Source organism: Mytilus edulis, chromosome 5 (genome assembly GCF_963676685.1).
Source record: "Mytilus edulis chromosome 5, xbMytEdul2.2, whole genome shotgun sequence".
Taxonomy (NCBI): Eukaryota; Metazoa; Mollusca; class Bivalvia; order Mytilida; family Mytilidae; genus Mytilus; species Mytilus edulis.
The window spans coordinates 31,543,089-31,559,287 of record NC_092348.1 but is presented as its reverse complement, the minus strand read 5'-3'; the positions used below and the strand labels follow the sequence as shown (position 1 = coordinate 31,559,287).

At 31.3% G+C, this 16,199-nt stretch overlaps 1 protein-coding gene across 2 annotated transcripts in view; it reads right to left on the bottom strand.

Annotated features, from left to right (window-relative positions):
* Positions 1–828: 828 nt before the first annotated feature.
* The window catches only part of LOC139523445 (vitamin D3 receptor B-like), a 79,857-nt gene continuing 64,486 nt past the window's right edge, over positions 829–16,199 (bottom strand). For both annotated transcript variants that reach the window (XM_071317492.1, XM_071317493.1), the window contains 2 exons: positions 8,623–8,740; positions 829–3,431 (listed from right to left, as the gene is read on the bottom strand). In XM_071317492.1, the coding sequence (XP_071173593.1) occupies positions 2,056–3,431; positions 8,623–8,740 (1,494 nt within the window). In that variant the 3' untranslated portion in view covers positions 829–2,055. The remainder of the gene's footprint in view (positions 3,432–8,622; positions 8,741–16,199) is intronic.

Below are 16,199 nucleotides of genomic sequence, written 5' to 3'. Positions count from 1 at the left end.
TTGTTGGAACTATAACATAATAAGGACCCCCATTTGAAGTTGTGCACCTTGCTATGGAATGGTAAAAGATGGCCGCCGTTTCCATGGAAACAGCACAAATGCGAAAAAAATCAAAGTGGTCCAAAGTGGAAGAAACTCCACAGGAATGTTAACTGGCATGTGCTGATTTCCAGTTCGACTTTGGAATTTTCAAAATGGCTGCCGTTACCATGGAAACAGCTAAAATATCAAAAATTCTAACTCTTTCGTTATAAGATCCAACTGATGAAACTTTATCAAAATGTTCTCCAGTAAGCCAAGATGTCAAGACAATATTTGGATAGTTCAAAATGGCCGCCGTTGTCATGGAAACTAGGGCCAAGTTTTGCATTGACCCTATGGAAAAATGCATAAAATCAGCATTTTCTCAGAGAGTAGTGCATCAAAGTAAATGAAACTGTACTGAGATATAACATGACATGTGGCAATGAGATGTACGCTTTTAGAATTTTGGAATTATCTACTGTAACCATGGTTGCAGCACAAATGTTCAAAATTTCCAAAAAAATTTAAGTGCTGCAAACTGGATGAAACTTTACAGGAATAGTGACTGACATGTGCGGAGTTGCATTTTGAAGTTGGAATTTCCAAAATGGCCGCCGTAACCATGGAAACAGCAAAATTGTCCAAAATTTCAAAATGCTTCAAACTTAATGAAATTTTGCAAAAATGATAACTTGCAAGGGTAGATGCCTTCTTTGACTTTGGAATTTCCAAAAATGGCTGCCGCTCGCCTGGCAATGGGGGGACGAGGGTGCCATCCGTTATTGCTAGCAATTACAAATCTAGTTTTGTTTCATTTTGTTATCTAAATCTATCTCTAAGTAAGGTTTGTTTTACTTAGTAATCAAAAAATTTCTATTGTTTCAAGTAATTATCTGAATTCATCATTATTTCATCATGTTATTAGATTTTTATCTTTTATTTCACTTTGTAATAAGAAATAGAATTCCTTTTATTTTGCTTTTTCACTTTTTTATAGGAATTTTATCATCATGGATTTTCAACCAAAATCAGATACTGCAGAAAAACTAAATATCTAGTAAAGGAATGTAACAAAATGTCAAAATCTGTTAATCTGTCAAATTTCAGAAAACGTTCATGCATATAACATAGAGAAGCTTTTGAAGCCTTAGAATCCGTAACTTTCCCCTTATTAATTAGGTACCTACACATGTACTTAGTATCATGCATGCCATGACAGACCCATTAAACAAATCAATACATTTTTACTGTAAAATGACCCAATATTTTTCCTTCTCATTAATTAATCATAAGAAAACTATCTATTTATATATCTAATTATCAGCAGAGTTCCTCTGAGCAAGTAAACAAGTTTTGTTGTTATTATGCAAAATGTTATTCCTAGTGTCTACGTACGATTTTCTATTGTGAGATCTTTAATATTTTAATTTAGAGCAGACTTTTTGTATAGAAAGACGTCAATGGGTTAAATCAGTGAATTGTAAAATAAATAGAGATTTTATCATTTGTTAAAAAAAATAATTGATGTCAGTTTCAATGTCAAAAAGTAGTATGGTGGAATAATAGTAAAATGTTTTGCTATATATTGTAAACCAAGACAAAGATTATTTTTTCAGTACATTTGAATGGGCAATATTCCCGAACTTATTTATGCTATAACTATTATGCAATATATCTATGGCTTATTGATGTTTGTTGTTGTGTATTCACAGAAAGATATGACGCAGACCAAGTATAACGTGAAGTAATATTTTAAAATCAAGGTCAAAATTGAACTTAACATTTTTAATATCAAGGTCAAAATTAAACTTACTATATTCAAAATTCAAAGTCAAATTTAAATCCTTTCCCCTAACTTTAAATAAATGTATGTGTATTTTACACAAAACTTTTGGTATATCAATCTATAGAACGAAATGTTGTCAATGAAAATAGCACATAAACAATGTAAAATAATAACAATAAAAATAAACCCTTTCATCCTATCCCAACATTTGTGAAAAACACCAATCACATTGAGCAAATGTTCTCTTAACTTGGCAAGTCAAATATCTCTATCAATAAAGGTTCTATAGAATCTAATTTCATTTTCAGTAACATTTTAGTATGAACTTCATTTATATTCCTTAGGTCCGTCAGCTTCATAATAATCTTGGCAAACAATGTACTATCCTCTGGAAACCTATCTTTGACGTATCTTTGAAGAATTTTAGCATAACATTCCTGTATTTCTTGAATCTTATCCTGCTGTTGTAATCCTGGTCTGTCAGCAGAAAATAAAGATAACATAATTAACAGTTTCAGAACTAACAAATCTCCATGTATAACTCTCATCAAGGACTTCACAAATTTGGAATATGTCAAAAACATGCTCTGTGCTTCAGGGTTTCCCATTTTGAGTATATTGGCACTTATTTTCGATTCTTCTTTTTCTACGTTTCCAGATTTTCTGGAGAGATCAATTCCAACAGTTTGAGCAGGTGAATCAGCACTCCTTGATAATTCAGAAACTCCCATTCCCGCCATTTTTGATACATCAAATCCAAAACTAGCAGCGCGTTCCCTTAGACTCTCTATGTCATAACCCATTCTCTGGGCATGCTCTCTCATAGAATTAATCATACTCATATCAACACCTCCTCCGCTGTTACCTGGGAAAAAAGAATTTTTAGTTTCGGAAACTGAAGAAGAGGCAGAATCTGGAGAGACAGGGGAGTTAATCTCAGAACTCATTGTGGATGTAGATGTGGATGTGGATGATTTCCTGTCATTCATAGACGCAGATAAAATATTTTTAGTATTTAAAGACCATGTTTCAGTCTGAACATCAAAGTTGACTGCTGATCGTAACATCAAAATTTCTACAACACTACCTTTTAATAATCCTATCTGATCTTCTTTATTTATCATCTTAAAAAATTCTATATATTTGGACAACTTGATAATTCTACGAACAAAGCCTTCAGCAACATTAACAAAATCGGTAGTATTTTTTGGGGAGTTTTTCAAAACTGTTTGTGTATTTCCCAAGAATTCAGTTTGTTCATGAGCTCGTCTCAATTCTATGATAATTCCCTTTTCCATATCAGGAAACTGTGATATAATATCGCGAACAAGTTCCTGACTTTCATTCCAAGCTGGATACTTATTGGAAATGTCAGCAGTTACGGAACACGATACATTTTCATTTTCTGATTTCAGTTTCATGAGCATTAACAAATCACTGTCTGATAACCTTGGGAATGTGGAACGAAGATCCTCGAACGACTGATTTTTAATTTGGTCCTGAAATGTATCAGCGAAGTCCTGAGGAGAAGCAGCATAAGTGTCTTCTGGAGGTAGTTGACCATGTTTACGTAATTTGTTGATAATTATCTTTTGTTTTCTCTGTTTCTTTTGTTCCTCGTCTGCAAAATAAAGAAAAATAATTTATAAGCTATATTTTTTGTATTTTTTTCTGTTTTTTTTTTTTTGTTCCTCATCTGTTAAAAAAAAATAATAATAATAAACGAAAAATTTTGTATTTTCCAGAAATGAGATTAGAATTAAATGGAATTGGCTAACAACTGTATATATATAGTATGTGACTCTTGACTGGATCTATGTGCAAAATCAACAGTAGCCACTCTAATACATTACAGACCAATTAATACAACCGAAAATATGAATATAATTTATAAACATATATAATATGACAGAGGAAATAAAGTTATATATAGTAGTCTAATTATAAGTTGGCTGTCATTTTTACTTGAACAAAACTTTAGTTAGTTAGTATTCTGATGATTTAAAGTAATTTTTGTTTAAGAAGATTGTGATTATTTAATTGATTTTGATCAGATGTATGCACATTTAAATTCCTTTCCTTTAATATATCATTCCGTTTATTACTGACCTTGTTGTTTTTATTTTATGACTAAATATATTATATTGTTTTTGTTGATCTTGTATTGCTGATCAATTTTGCTGAAGGGGTTATTAAATTCTAAATAAAAAACTAAAAAAAGGCTAGCTGTGATGTTATTAAAATCAAAATTAAACTTAAATTAGGTGTTAACTTTCACAGCCTCAAAATATTTAAAAAAAATAATGCACCCCCATTATCATATATAGGCTGGGGGATAAAAAATAACCAACAGGCATTAACCTTGAGCAATAAATGCCAAGACCATTTAAATCAAACTTATGACCTGTATTTTCTAGTGTACAACAGCTTGTAAAATTATTAATAGATTTCCAATCATGGTTCATTACATTACAATGTAACAAGTATTAAAATTAAAAAAAGATTTAGTCAAAAGGTACATGAATTATCACCCATTTTTACGGTAACAATGGTAATTGTCTTTTAAACGAAAACATGTTTGTCAAATCATTCGGAGTAGAACTTGACATATTTCATGACATTGAGATTGAAATTTCAATAAATACAGCCAAAAGGTACTTGAATGAATTATCATCTAAGAAAAGAAATCCCAGTTTATTATTCATTACGGTCACGTATTATATTTCGGTAGGTCAAATGGGCTATGGTTCTTAGAACATCCCTGTCCATAGCATCAAAAAAACAACTTGACCTGTGTTTAATAGTTCATGCTAGTGTTTAAATCTAGACATATTTGGTTAAAAGGTACTTTAAGACTATATCATGTGGAAAGTAAAATGGTGACCGTACTTAAGACTATTTCATGTGGAAAGTAAAATGGTGACCATCTTTATACAAAATTACTCAATGCTCTTCAACTGCATACTTTTTTCGGCCTTTTTAACATTTCTAGATTTGAGCGTCACTAATGAGTCTTTTGTAGACAAAGTGTGTGTCTGGCTCAAATACAAAATTTCAATCCTGGTATGTATGATGAGTTTATTAATACACGATGCAGCCTTCATGTTTTTCTACCTGATTTGTGACATAAGTTATAGAAAAAACTTGACAGCATTACATATATGTAGCTCATTGGCCTTCCTTGTCAGGTTTGGTTGTTTTTTCATCTTTTTTGCATTTACCATCTACTTCCTGGTTTGTTTGTTTTTAAATTATCAGCAAGTAAGAAAAAAATGAAAATTTTCCAATATATAAGCTGCCTTACTTTCAAGGCAGCTGTATAAATCAGATTTATATCAGCTGCATGTGAACTATCATAAGCATGCATATTAGCAACATAATTGATTTTTTTTAAAGCTTATATGGTCTTTGAAAATAATGAGTTTGTGCTGTATAACATTACAATAAAGTTCTGATTATATTACCTCATTATTGGTTACATGTTTCAAGGCAATACAAACAACATGTACAATCCTAATTACTTTAGAAAAGAGGCTGAAACAAGCCTGCATCAATCATCTGACGTGGCAGAAACTTTTTCTGCATATTTTTCAAAGGCTTCCTTCAACAAATAAAAATCAAAGAAATTGTGTCTGAGGACATAAATTTCCCTGCTCAAGCTTTCTAAAACAAATGAAAATGGGATGGGAATGTAGAAAGATGGAAGGATAGAAAGATGAAAGGAAAGAAAGACAGCAACAGAGACAGAAGGAAACAAAATACAAGACAGAAAAAAGGAGGAAAAAAACAGGACGACAGAAGGATGGACATATCACTTAATGCCCCTGTTGTCTAAAAATATCTAGCCTAATTCATTTTTACAAAAGTGAACTTAAATATGAAAACAAGTTCGATATTGGTTATGCTTTAAAGTACTTTTGATAGCTGTCTCATTGGCAATTATACCATATCTCCTTTTTTTTTTTATATATTTATCACATCATTATTAATATTATCAATGTAAACAAAAGAATTATAATTTCATTCGTTTAAACGGGCAGTGCATCAGAATGAAATTAATTTCTCCTGGCCTTCATCATATGTAGAATAGAGGGCGTAATGTTTTCCTGCTTCAAAATTATTTTCGCGGTATTTTATTGCCTATGTAATCATTCAACACGACATCGTCAATCTGAGCTGTCGAATTTTTTTGGTAAATTTTAATTCTGGTTAAAGTTTATTAAGCTTTTCATTTGGAGAGTTTTTTGTTTGATACTGTTGTTTGAACTATATATTATATGTGTAGATATATATGTATGAATTTTGTTTATTTCTTATTAAATATAGAGCATCGGCGTTGTCGTGCGACTATCCCCTTTACAAAGTCTTATTTATGTGGTATTTATTATAGCCTTTTATGGCGTGTATATTCAGAGTGTTTATGTATACGTGGATATTTGGTACAAGTATTGGCTATACTTGGATATTTGGTGCAAGTATTGACTATACTTGGTTATTTGGTGCAAGTATTGGTTTTATGTCTACATTGATGGGTGGTTTATACCAGGAGAATATTAATTTCAGTGTGCATTTTTATCATATGAAATTTTATTCAATTCAAATTCTTAGAAATTGCAAGTGAAAACCATGCATGTAATAAACTTGCATAATCAATTATGTTAATTTACTCTGAAGACACATCTTGTATCCTTTCTTATAAAACTGCATATATTGAATGGACATTTTAAATCTATCTATTTTATTGTATAAATAAACAGATAAAATGAAACATATTTAAATAATTTGTACAAAATTCACACATTTCATAAGTAGAGAAAGAAACATTAGGATTTTTCAAGTCACTTTCAAAATCAGATAAGCATCAATTGTCAAATTTGAAAAAAGCAGCATACCATTAAGATAAAAAATTCATTGACTTATACTACTCGCTGAAGTTCCAAAGGTTAATGTCTTGGCCAAAACAAAACTAGATTCAGATTTAAGCAAATATGTATAAGTTTTCTTTATATGAAGTTCTTTTTCAATTACAAAAATGTATGATTATTCAATTTCACAAGCAGGAAGTATTTTGAAACCAGATGTCGTTCAGTTCAGAAATAGACATAAGCTGGTCTATGAGATGACGCAGGTCAGTAACAGATGCTGTCATTTTTTCCAATAAGAAAATGTACCGAATATATAGAGTTCACTACAACATTTTCTTCAATTACGTCATGTGAATACAAGCATAACGTGTTGGTGATGATTTTCTTTTTTTTTCTAATGAGTACACACAGAAATAAAAGTATATGAATCATTTATATCTTTCATTCATAAATATAATTTGGTTTCTTTTTACTGTAATACCATAAACTCTGATCTGATTCAAGTCAATAAGATGTGCATAAATGATATCTAAGATATATAAGGGAATATTTTCTTGTTGAGGAATGGGACCATAAACCACTAGACATGCTTCAGTAATTTTATCCCTTAGTTTTCAATATCAAGGACTCAGATCATCAATCTTCGGTATACATTATAGTTTGGGTATTTCTCATTGCTGAAGGCCATATGGTTACCTATAATTGCTTACATCCATTTCATTTAAACCTTGGTAGATGAGTTATTTCATTGGCAATTATACCAAATCTCTTTATTTTTATATGGAAACTACATGTTTCTATTCGTTCTCAATTTATTTCATATAATGTCATCAACTATGTCTTGTCAACACCCATTGTTGTATGACCTCAGATGAGTGTAAAAATAGGATTTATAATATACTTTTAATTTCAGTTTCTTGTGTACAATTCGGAGTTTAGTATGATGTCCATTATCACTGAACTAGTATATATATTTGTTTAGGGGCTAGCTGAAGGACAACTTCGGGTGCCAGAGTTTCTCCCTGCATTAAAGACCCATTGGTGGCCTTCAGTTGTTGTCTGCTCTATGGTCGAGTTGTTGTCTCTTTGACACATTCACCATTTCCATTCTCAATTTTACTTTTCTGTAGATATAGGTTAATTGTATTTGTAATAGGATCAATGGTAATCTTGTTGTATCAGACATCCCTGATGATATTGAGATCAGTCACGATTTAAATTACTTTATTGAACCCCAGATGGTGAAAAAACGTCTACTTGAGGTATACTGTAATAATTCAGAAATTATTGTGAGGTATTTATTAGTGTGAATAATGTGAATGGGTAAGGATCCAAATGACATCCTGCATTCTAATAATGATACAAGTATCCTTATGAAGATTTTCATGAAATCAAATTTTTTCTCCATTCTCCAAAAATCTAAACAATTTGTGAATTAACAGTATAAATAATAAAGTGTATCTTATATGGCTTTTTCAATATCACACACTGTATCAACAGGCTTAGAATTCTAATAGTGTTTTGAGTTGAAAAGGATGTCTCAGATATTGAAAAAGCCATTATTATATTCACTATTAATTTCACGTCAAAAATAATCCTATTTGAAAATACGAAGAAATCATGTTATTTCATTGAAACCAATGTATTTATAGATTATCGTTTATCATCTCAATGAGATTGATTTTCTCGCTTGAGCCTGTATGGCGAAAGCAAGAAAAGCAGTCGAGTTGAGATGACCAATGATAATCTGTTTATCGCTATTTTGCCTATGTCAATTTCATGTCAATTTCATTAGCAACGCCACATGCCTCCTTAGTTTTTAGCGATAATTTTCCATCTTAAGCGAGTAGCATGATATGAAAAATTATCACAAAAAAAGATCAAAGGAAAAATGCACAAAAGAGCAATAATAACAGTTATTTATCCTCATTCTAATTTTATACTTACTTAATATCATATCTTTTCTCATCCCAACAGTAAAACATTTGTTGAGACGACATTTTTTACAGAATGACCTTGAGTCTACTGTGACCTCACATGTTCCTTCACAGCGCCCTCGTATTGTCTACGAAAAAAAGAAAATCATACAACATTATTAGCCTACAGATATATCTACAATATTACATTACATGTATATGTTTCATAAGAATCTGTACCTTTGTTTAGCTGATGATGATCAGATGAGGCATTCAAAAATGACATTTCATTTCTCAATAAAATGCAAAATGCCTGACTGCATGTGCTTCCTATGACAACATCACAACAAAGCACAGAGAAAAATGGTAAAAGCTTTCAAGATAACAATTGTTTTTTCATGGTTGTAACATAAACAATGTAATTAGAAAAAAATGAAGGTTTGTCTTCTGTAATTGTGCAGGGTTTTAAAAGTTTTGATTGGCACACATTTTAGAATGAAGTGTTTATACACAAGACGCTTTTAATTTACATCTCAATAAAAGAAGCATTCAACTTTTAAATACAAATGCAGGAGGATGGTTGCAACTTATAAAAATTTCTGAGTGGCAAAACATGAAAACCACAATAAAATATTTCCTTGCCTTATATAAAACCAGGATGTTGTCCTTTTATATTTTTGGATTTATGATATTTTTTAAATAACTGGAGCATACTTCGGTATCCATCCTGATAACTTAACCAGTATGTCCCTGCCAGAAGGTGTTGGTTTGTTTGACATATTTATTCAAAATTTCTGTTGACAAATTTTGTAATTGACATTTACTGTAAAGTATAGTGCCTTCCGGGCCTTGTTCAAGTGAGTTAGAATGACATTTAAAGCCAGCCAATACATTGGCTTCTACTGAAAACATACAATTTATGTATGTATCCATATATTAATAAATATATAGGGTTCAATATCTCTAATTGTGCCTCAAAGTGAGATACTCAACTATAAATGGAAATGAAAAAAAAACCTGGAGCAATAATAATGAACATGCATAACACTATTTTTACTAATTTAATGAGCTGTTAATACCATTTTGTGCTTTTTAGAAGAGAAAAAGACTTAATTATAAACATGTTATTGTTAAAACTTTGAAGTTATCAAATGTATAAAAAGAACTGGTTTTAAAACTCTGTGAAAATTAAGGGAATTTTTCTTTTGATGAAGCGGCATCATGTGGAGCTTTTCAGGGGTTGCCTAATTTGTAAAACATGTAAAATATTTCACTTTTTACCACGAAAATTAAAAGCTCTCCAGGATTCACAAGGAAATAAGAAAACAGAAAATACCTTTGCTAAATTTCACATTGTTTTTTATATAATATTTTGATCATCAAAGCTACTTCTCACCAGCCTTGAAAATTTCCTAAAATTTAAATGATTTAACACATCATTCAATCAAATTGTAAAAACTTTATTAGATAGGTTTACAAAAAAAAGTGTTAAAAAAAAATATTAATTTGAGAAAAAAAACTAGTTTAGTTAGAGTGAGTGGGGTGCTCGTTTTCGCCACATCTTTCCATGTTTTCTTCAGTTTATGTTCAGGTCTTTATGTTTTTGAGGTATACTGATATTTCTATATGAAGATAACTTCAAATGCAAAATATTCTAAGCTTTAAAACGTGTTTGTTTTGAGAAAAATCATCTCAAATGTTGGATTAAAGGGTGTTTGAAATTTCCTGATGTTTTGTCAATGGGGGACACATATTCGCCGTTGTTACACATCTATTTAAAACCAAATAACTGCAGCTTTAAACAATATTTATCAAATAAATTTCATTATAGATGAAATATTAAACAGACATTTGAAAGGTGTAAAAAAATGAAATTTAGGGCAATCAGTCAAAGAATATCTAAAGAAATAGTTCTTTGAAATCAGGTTTTTTTCATTCAGGAAATTGGCTGAAAATCGTTGTCCGTTTTTCGGTCCTTTGCGGTATGTGCCGAAATTTGGTCTCATTTTCAAAAATAATCATATTTGTTATAAATATATAATTTACCGGCATATTTCTTCAATTTCAACCATCCTTTGAAGTTTTTACACCTCAAAATCATAAAACGGCGAAATTGTGTCCACGGCAAATAAAACTGACAAAAATTGAAATAGATTTAATGACACTGTTTAACTGTTTTTGGTTTTGTAAAATAACACCTAAACAATGACATGGACAGAAATAAGAACATCTATCTCTTGCATACAGGACTTTTATCAGAGGAAACAATAAAAAAAAAATCTTATGAGTATTATATATTAGTTTGAAGCTTCTTACAGATGCATTGAGCAAAACAAAAATTAAGACATGTATTAGATAATTGTAACAAGCTTTATAAATGTCTCAGTCTAGCATGCATGAAGGTTGTTGCAGAAAGTACAACAACCTTTTCAAAGAATGCAACAGGTATCTTGCAAAATAACTAGAGGCTCTAAAGAGCCTGTGTCGCTCACCTTGGTATATGTGAATATTAAACAAAGGAAGCAGATGGATTCATGACAAAATTGTGTTTAGGTGATGGTGATGTGTTTGTACATCTTACTTTACTGAACATTCTTGCTCCTTACAATTATCTCTATCTATAATGATCTTGGCCCAGTAGTTTCAGTGGAAAATGTTAGTAAAAATTTACAAATTTTATGAAAATTGTTAAAAATTGACTATAAAGGACAATAACTCCTTAGGGGGTCAACTGACCATTTTTGTCATGTTTGACTTATCTTTAGGTCTTACTTTGCTGTACATTATTGCTGTTTACAGTTTATCTCTATCTATAATAATATTCAAGATAATAACAAAAAACGTCAAAATTTTCTTAAAATTACCAATTATGGGGCAGCAACCCAACAACCGGTTGTCGGATCCATCTGAAAATTTCAGGGCAGATAGATCTTGACATGATAAACAATTTCACTCCGTCAGATTTGCTCTAAATGCTTTGATTTTTGAGTTATAAGCCAAAAACTGCATTTTACCCCTATGTCCTATATTTAGCCATGGCAGCCATCTTGGTTGGATGGCCGGGTCACCGGACATATTTTTTAAACTACATACCCCAAAGATGATTGTGGCCAAGTTTGGATTAATTTAGCCCAGTAGTTTCAGAGGAGAAGATTTTTGTAAAAGATCACTAAGATTTACGAAAAATGGTTAAAAATTGACTATAAAGGGCAATAACTCCTTAAGGGGTCAACTGACCATTTCGGTCATGTTGACTTATTTGTAAATCTTACTTTGCTGAACATTATTGCTGTTTACAGTTTATCTCTATCTATAATAATATTCAAGATAATAACCAAAAACAGCAAAATTTCCATAAAATTACCAATTCAGGGGCAGCAACCCATCAACGGGTTGTCCGATTCATCTGAAAATTTCAGGGCAGATAGATCTTGACCTGATAAACAATTTTACCCCATGTCAGATTTGCTCTAAATGCTTTGGTTTTTGAGTTATAAGCCAAAAACTGCATTTTACCCCTATGTTCTATTTTTAGCCATGGCGGCCATCTTGGTTGGTTGGCGGGGTCACCGGACACATTTTTTAAACTAGATACCCCAATGATGATTGTGGCCAAGTTTGATTAAATTTGGCTTAGTAGTTTCAGAGGAGAAGATTTTTGTAAAAGTTAACGACGACGGACGCAGGACGACGGACGCCGGACGCAAAGTGATGGGAAAAGCTCACTTGGCCCTTCGGACAAGGTGAGCTAAAAAAGTTATGATGTTTGCATGCAGCATGTTTGTATACAGCAAGTCTGTGACAGGATTCTGCAATTATCCTAGTTTAGTTTGGGTAGTCTGAGTGCCAGTGGTGTCAATCAGTTTAACATTCACAGCATTTATCAATATAACTTATTTTCAAACTTAAGTGTTGTCTCATTGGCACTCATACCACATCTAATTATTTATAGCTTTAAAAATCAATCCTCATTTTCTAGCCAAAATCTCCCTAATTTAGGACTGTCAACAAATATCAAAGCCTTCATAAAAAGTCATGGAGAATGCAAAACAGCAAAAGACTTGAAATTTCCTTAATAAATATTTATACTCATAAAACTGTCTCTGAACTTAAAGACTTATTTTACAATTTTTAATTCATAAATTAATTCTTTATTTGCTTCAATGCTAAAACTAGACATTTTAGTTTGATTAACTTTGTGATACATAAATCATGTGATTTTACTTTAATTTCTTAGTTTCTGAAATCATTTTGTCAATACTAAATTTGTCAGAATGACACAAATCCTCCCACCTCCCAACTTAATATTCCACTGGTATGTCAGTAAACCACTATATGACATTAGTATCAATGAAGCATGTGATTAAATTAAAAATTTATTTAAAAGTGGTATCAATGAATCTTCTTTAATGTTTCAGCTATCTTTACTCTCTTCTCTAAGAATTAAAAATCTGTGGTTTCAAACTCCTAGAGAAATTTTGAGCTCTCAAAAAACTTGATTCTTATGATGACATTTCAATTCTTATACTATTTTAAATAAATATAGTTACTCATAAAAAAAGTCCTTGAACTTATATAACTTATTTTAAAACTTTTAATTCTTAAATTGTACATTTCAATTTGCTTCAATGCTAAAACTAGACCTTTTAATTTGATTAACTTATAGTGATACTTTAAAAATCAGGTGAATTTACTTTTATTTCATAGTTTTTGTGTTTCAGGGATATCAAACCATTTTGTCAATACTAAATATGTCAAAGTGACACAAATCCACCCACCTCAGACTTAATTTTCCAATGGTTTATGTCAGTAAGCCATTATGTAAATTACCATCAATGAAGTATGTAATCTAATTAGTGACTATTTAACAGTCGTATCAATGAATCTTCATTAATGTTTCAGCTATCTGTACTCTAAGAGTTAAGCATCTGTGGTTTCAAGCCCCTAGAGGAATTCTGAGCTCTCAATTTCATTGACTCTAATGGTGACATTTCAATTCTTAAATTCTAAAACTGTTACCAATTAATTTGCATCAGCTGTCCAGAAGGAATAAACTTATCAATGAAATTGTAATGAGATTGCAGTACAATTTTATTCATTAATTTTATTATGAACAAATGAGTTGTGGGCTTTACAACATGTCTTTTATTGAAGACAGCATATCAACCTCTAGGGGCCTTTTGATTTATTGTGTCAGGGGCTTGTTTTCTCCTAAAATATACCCACATCTTTCTGTGTTTAATACTTATATCATTTTGACACAGAAATGATATAAGTCTTTAAAGCGAAATTTCTAAATTGATCAAGTGTGTATAAATCACATACAATCTACAAATCCTCAAATTTTTTAAATAATATAAATAAAATAGAGAATGGAAATGGGGATTGAGTCAAAGAGACAACAATATGACCATCACCAAAAAACAGCTGAAGACCCATTTCAGCAAGAAAATATATACTTTTGGTTTTAGTAATTTTTAGGACAAAATTACCCCCAAAAAATTAGGAAAAAAGATGTCTAACAAACAATCCCCACCAAAAATATAATATGTGTGCTTCAAATTTTGTAATTACACATTTTGTTATACTGGAGGGGTCAAAATTAGCGCTGCTCCGGTGGTCCGGGACCAGTAGAATGTGCGTCGGACCAGTAGATTTTGTCAGCTGGTGGTCAGGCGGACCAGTAGAAAGGAGTAGGGGCAATAAGGCCCTTATTTGGCCCAAATATTACTGCAAATTTATAAGTTATCATACATATTCTTAAATAACTGAAAACTTGACTAAGGTATAAGGAACTAAGAAAAACAAAACAAATTTGACATCAAACAAGTTACCATGGCAACAAATCATGACTTAATTTGCATAATATGTTAAATTTCGTGATTTTCCTTGTTTTTTCATCATATTTTAAGTATATTTTAGATTAAAAAGTATGTGCACACCAAAGAAACAACTTTATATTTGGTGAGATTATGCCAATAGTTATAATAAAGCTTCAGTTAAATTATTTTGTTGTTTTTTGGCTGCGCATGATGTTTCCGCAACGGAAATAAAGATAGAAAACTGCATAAATTCTGTAGTTTTTCATCGATTTTGTGAAAACAGTACATATTATGACGTAATTGTTACGTCATCAGATAAACATCTTTAAGTTTTTCATTTATATTTCTTGACCCAATGCATTTCTAAACATTATGTGCCAATTTGAAATGGTTATCAAACATTTTATTTTCTTGGGCCAAAACTAGGCCTTAAGGTGGTACCCAACACTTTAACTAAAATTAGTTTGGCTTGTTTAATTTTTTAAAAATTTTGACAAAGTATTTACTTTAACCGTTTGACAAAAGTATAAAAATTGCAAAAAATTTGAACCAACCGTTTTATCAGAAAAATTACACTGGTTATATAGCAGTTTGACAAACACTTATTTTGATCATTGAGAAGCTTAATTTCCCCTTATGAACACAACGTCATTTTTACAGAATTATCTCCCTGTAGTGTTAGGTACTACCTTAATGCCTCTACTCCTTTGGCGATAAAAATCACTGATTGCATCGCAATCTTCGTTTGTTTACAAAACAATTTACCTGTGAAATAAAATACATGGTACTGGGGGTATTACAATTGATCAAGTTAATTAATATCTCGGGTGAGCGTCCTTCACAACAATATAAAATGTGGAAATTTTTGGAAGGAGTAAATAAACCGGCGGACAAAAAAAAAATCAAATAAGTGAAAATCAAATGGAAGACCGAAATTAAGTATATGAAATTGACAAAAGAAAACGCAAATACCAAAAATCATGGGAAAAAGATCATGAATGGTTGAATTATATAATAGATCCGAATTTAATGAACTGTACAACATGTGAAAGAATGATTGGCGATCAAAATTGCGTCCAACTGTTCTATCAGATCATAGATGTAATATCTTACATCTATGATCAGATCTTTTATTCATTATGTTTCACACTGAAGATAAAGCATCATTTGATCCGGTCCTGGCTATTAAAATGTGGAAAATTTCTGGACAGTGCTCCAGACGACCCAGTCAGGCACCTTATGGTCGTCGTGAGGATTGCTATGACGTGGAAGACAATGTTGATATCTTTTCTGTCCTTGATCCTGATTTTGATAAAGAAATCATAGAGATTATAAAAGCCTTTATCAAAATCAGAATCAAGACTATCCCTTTGTTCCTGTCTAACTTATGTAAACGTAAACATCAAAATCAAATTAAACATCTATCATTTATACATTTTTTTGTATTAGCGTTTGTCAAATCATGAATGTCATTTTTGCAGGGCCAGTAGATTTGGAGCCGGACCAGTAGAGTTTTCAGTCAACTGGTCCGGCTGACCAGTACACAAAAAAGCTTAAATTCAACCCCTGAATTGGTTCTTGTTTCTGACCAGTTTGAACTGACTCACAGAAGATACAGTGTGAAGTATGCCTGGAAGTTGCAAGGTGTATTCTTTAACAAGAATGGAGAGGAATGGAACTAGTCCAAATAATTATGACGTCTAGAAAGGCTAGTTTTTTATTTTTCTATGACACCTTCCTATGAAAGACAATAGTGATTAACACACTTATCACTACATGAGAAAAC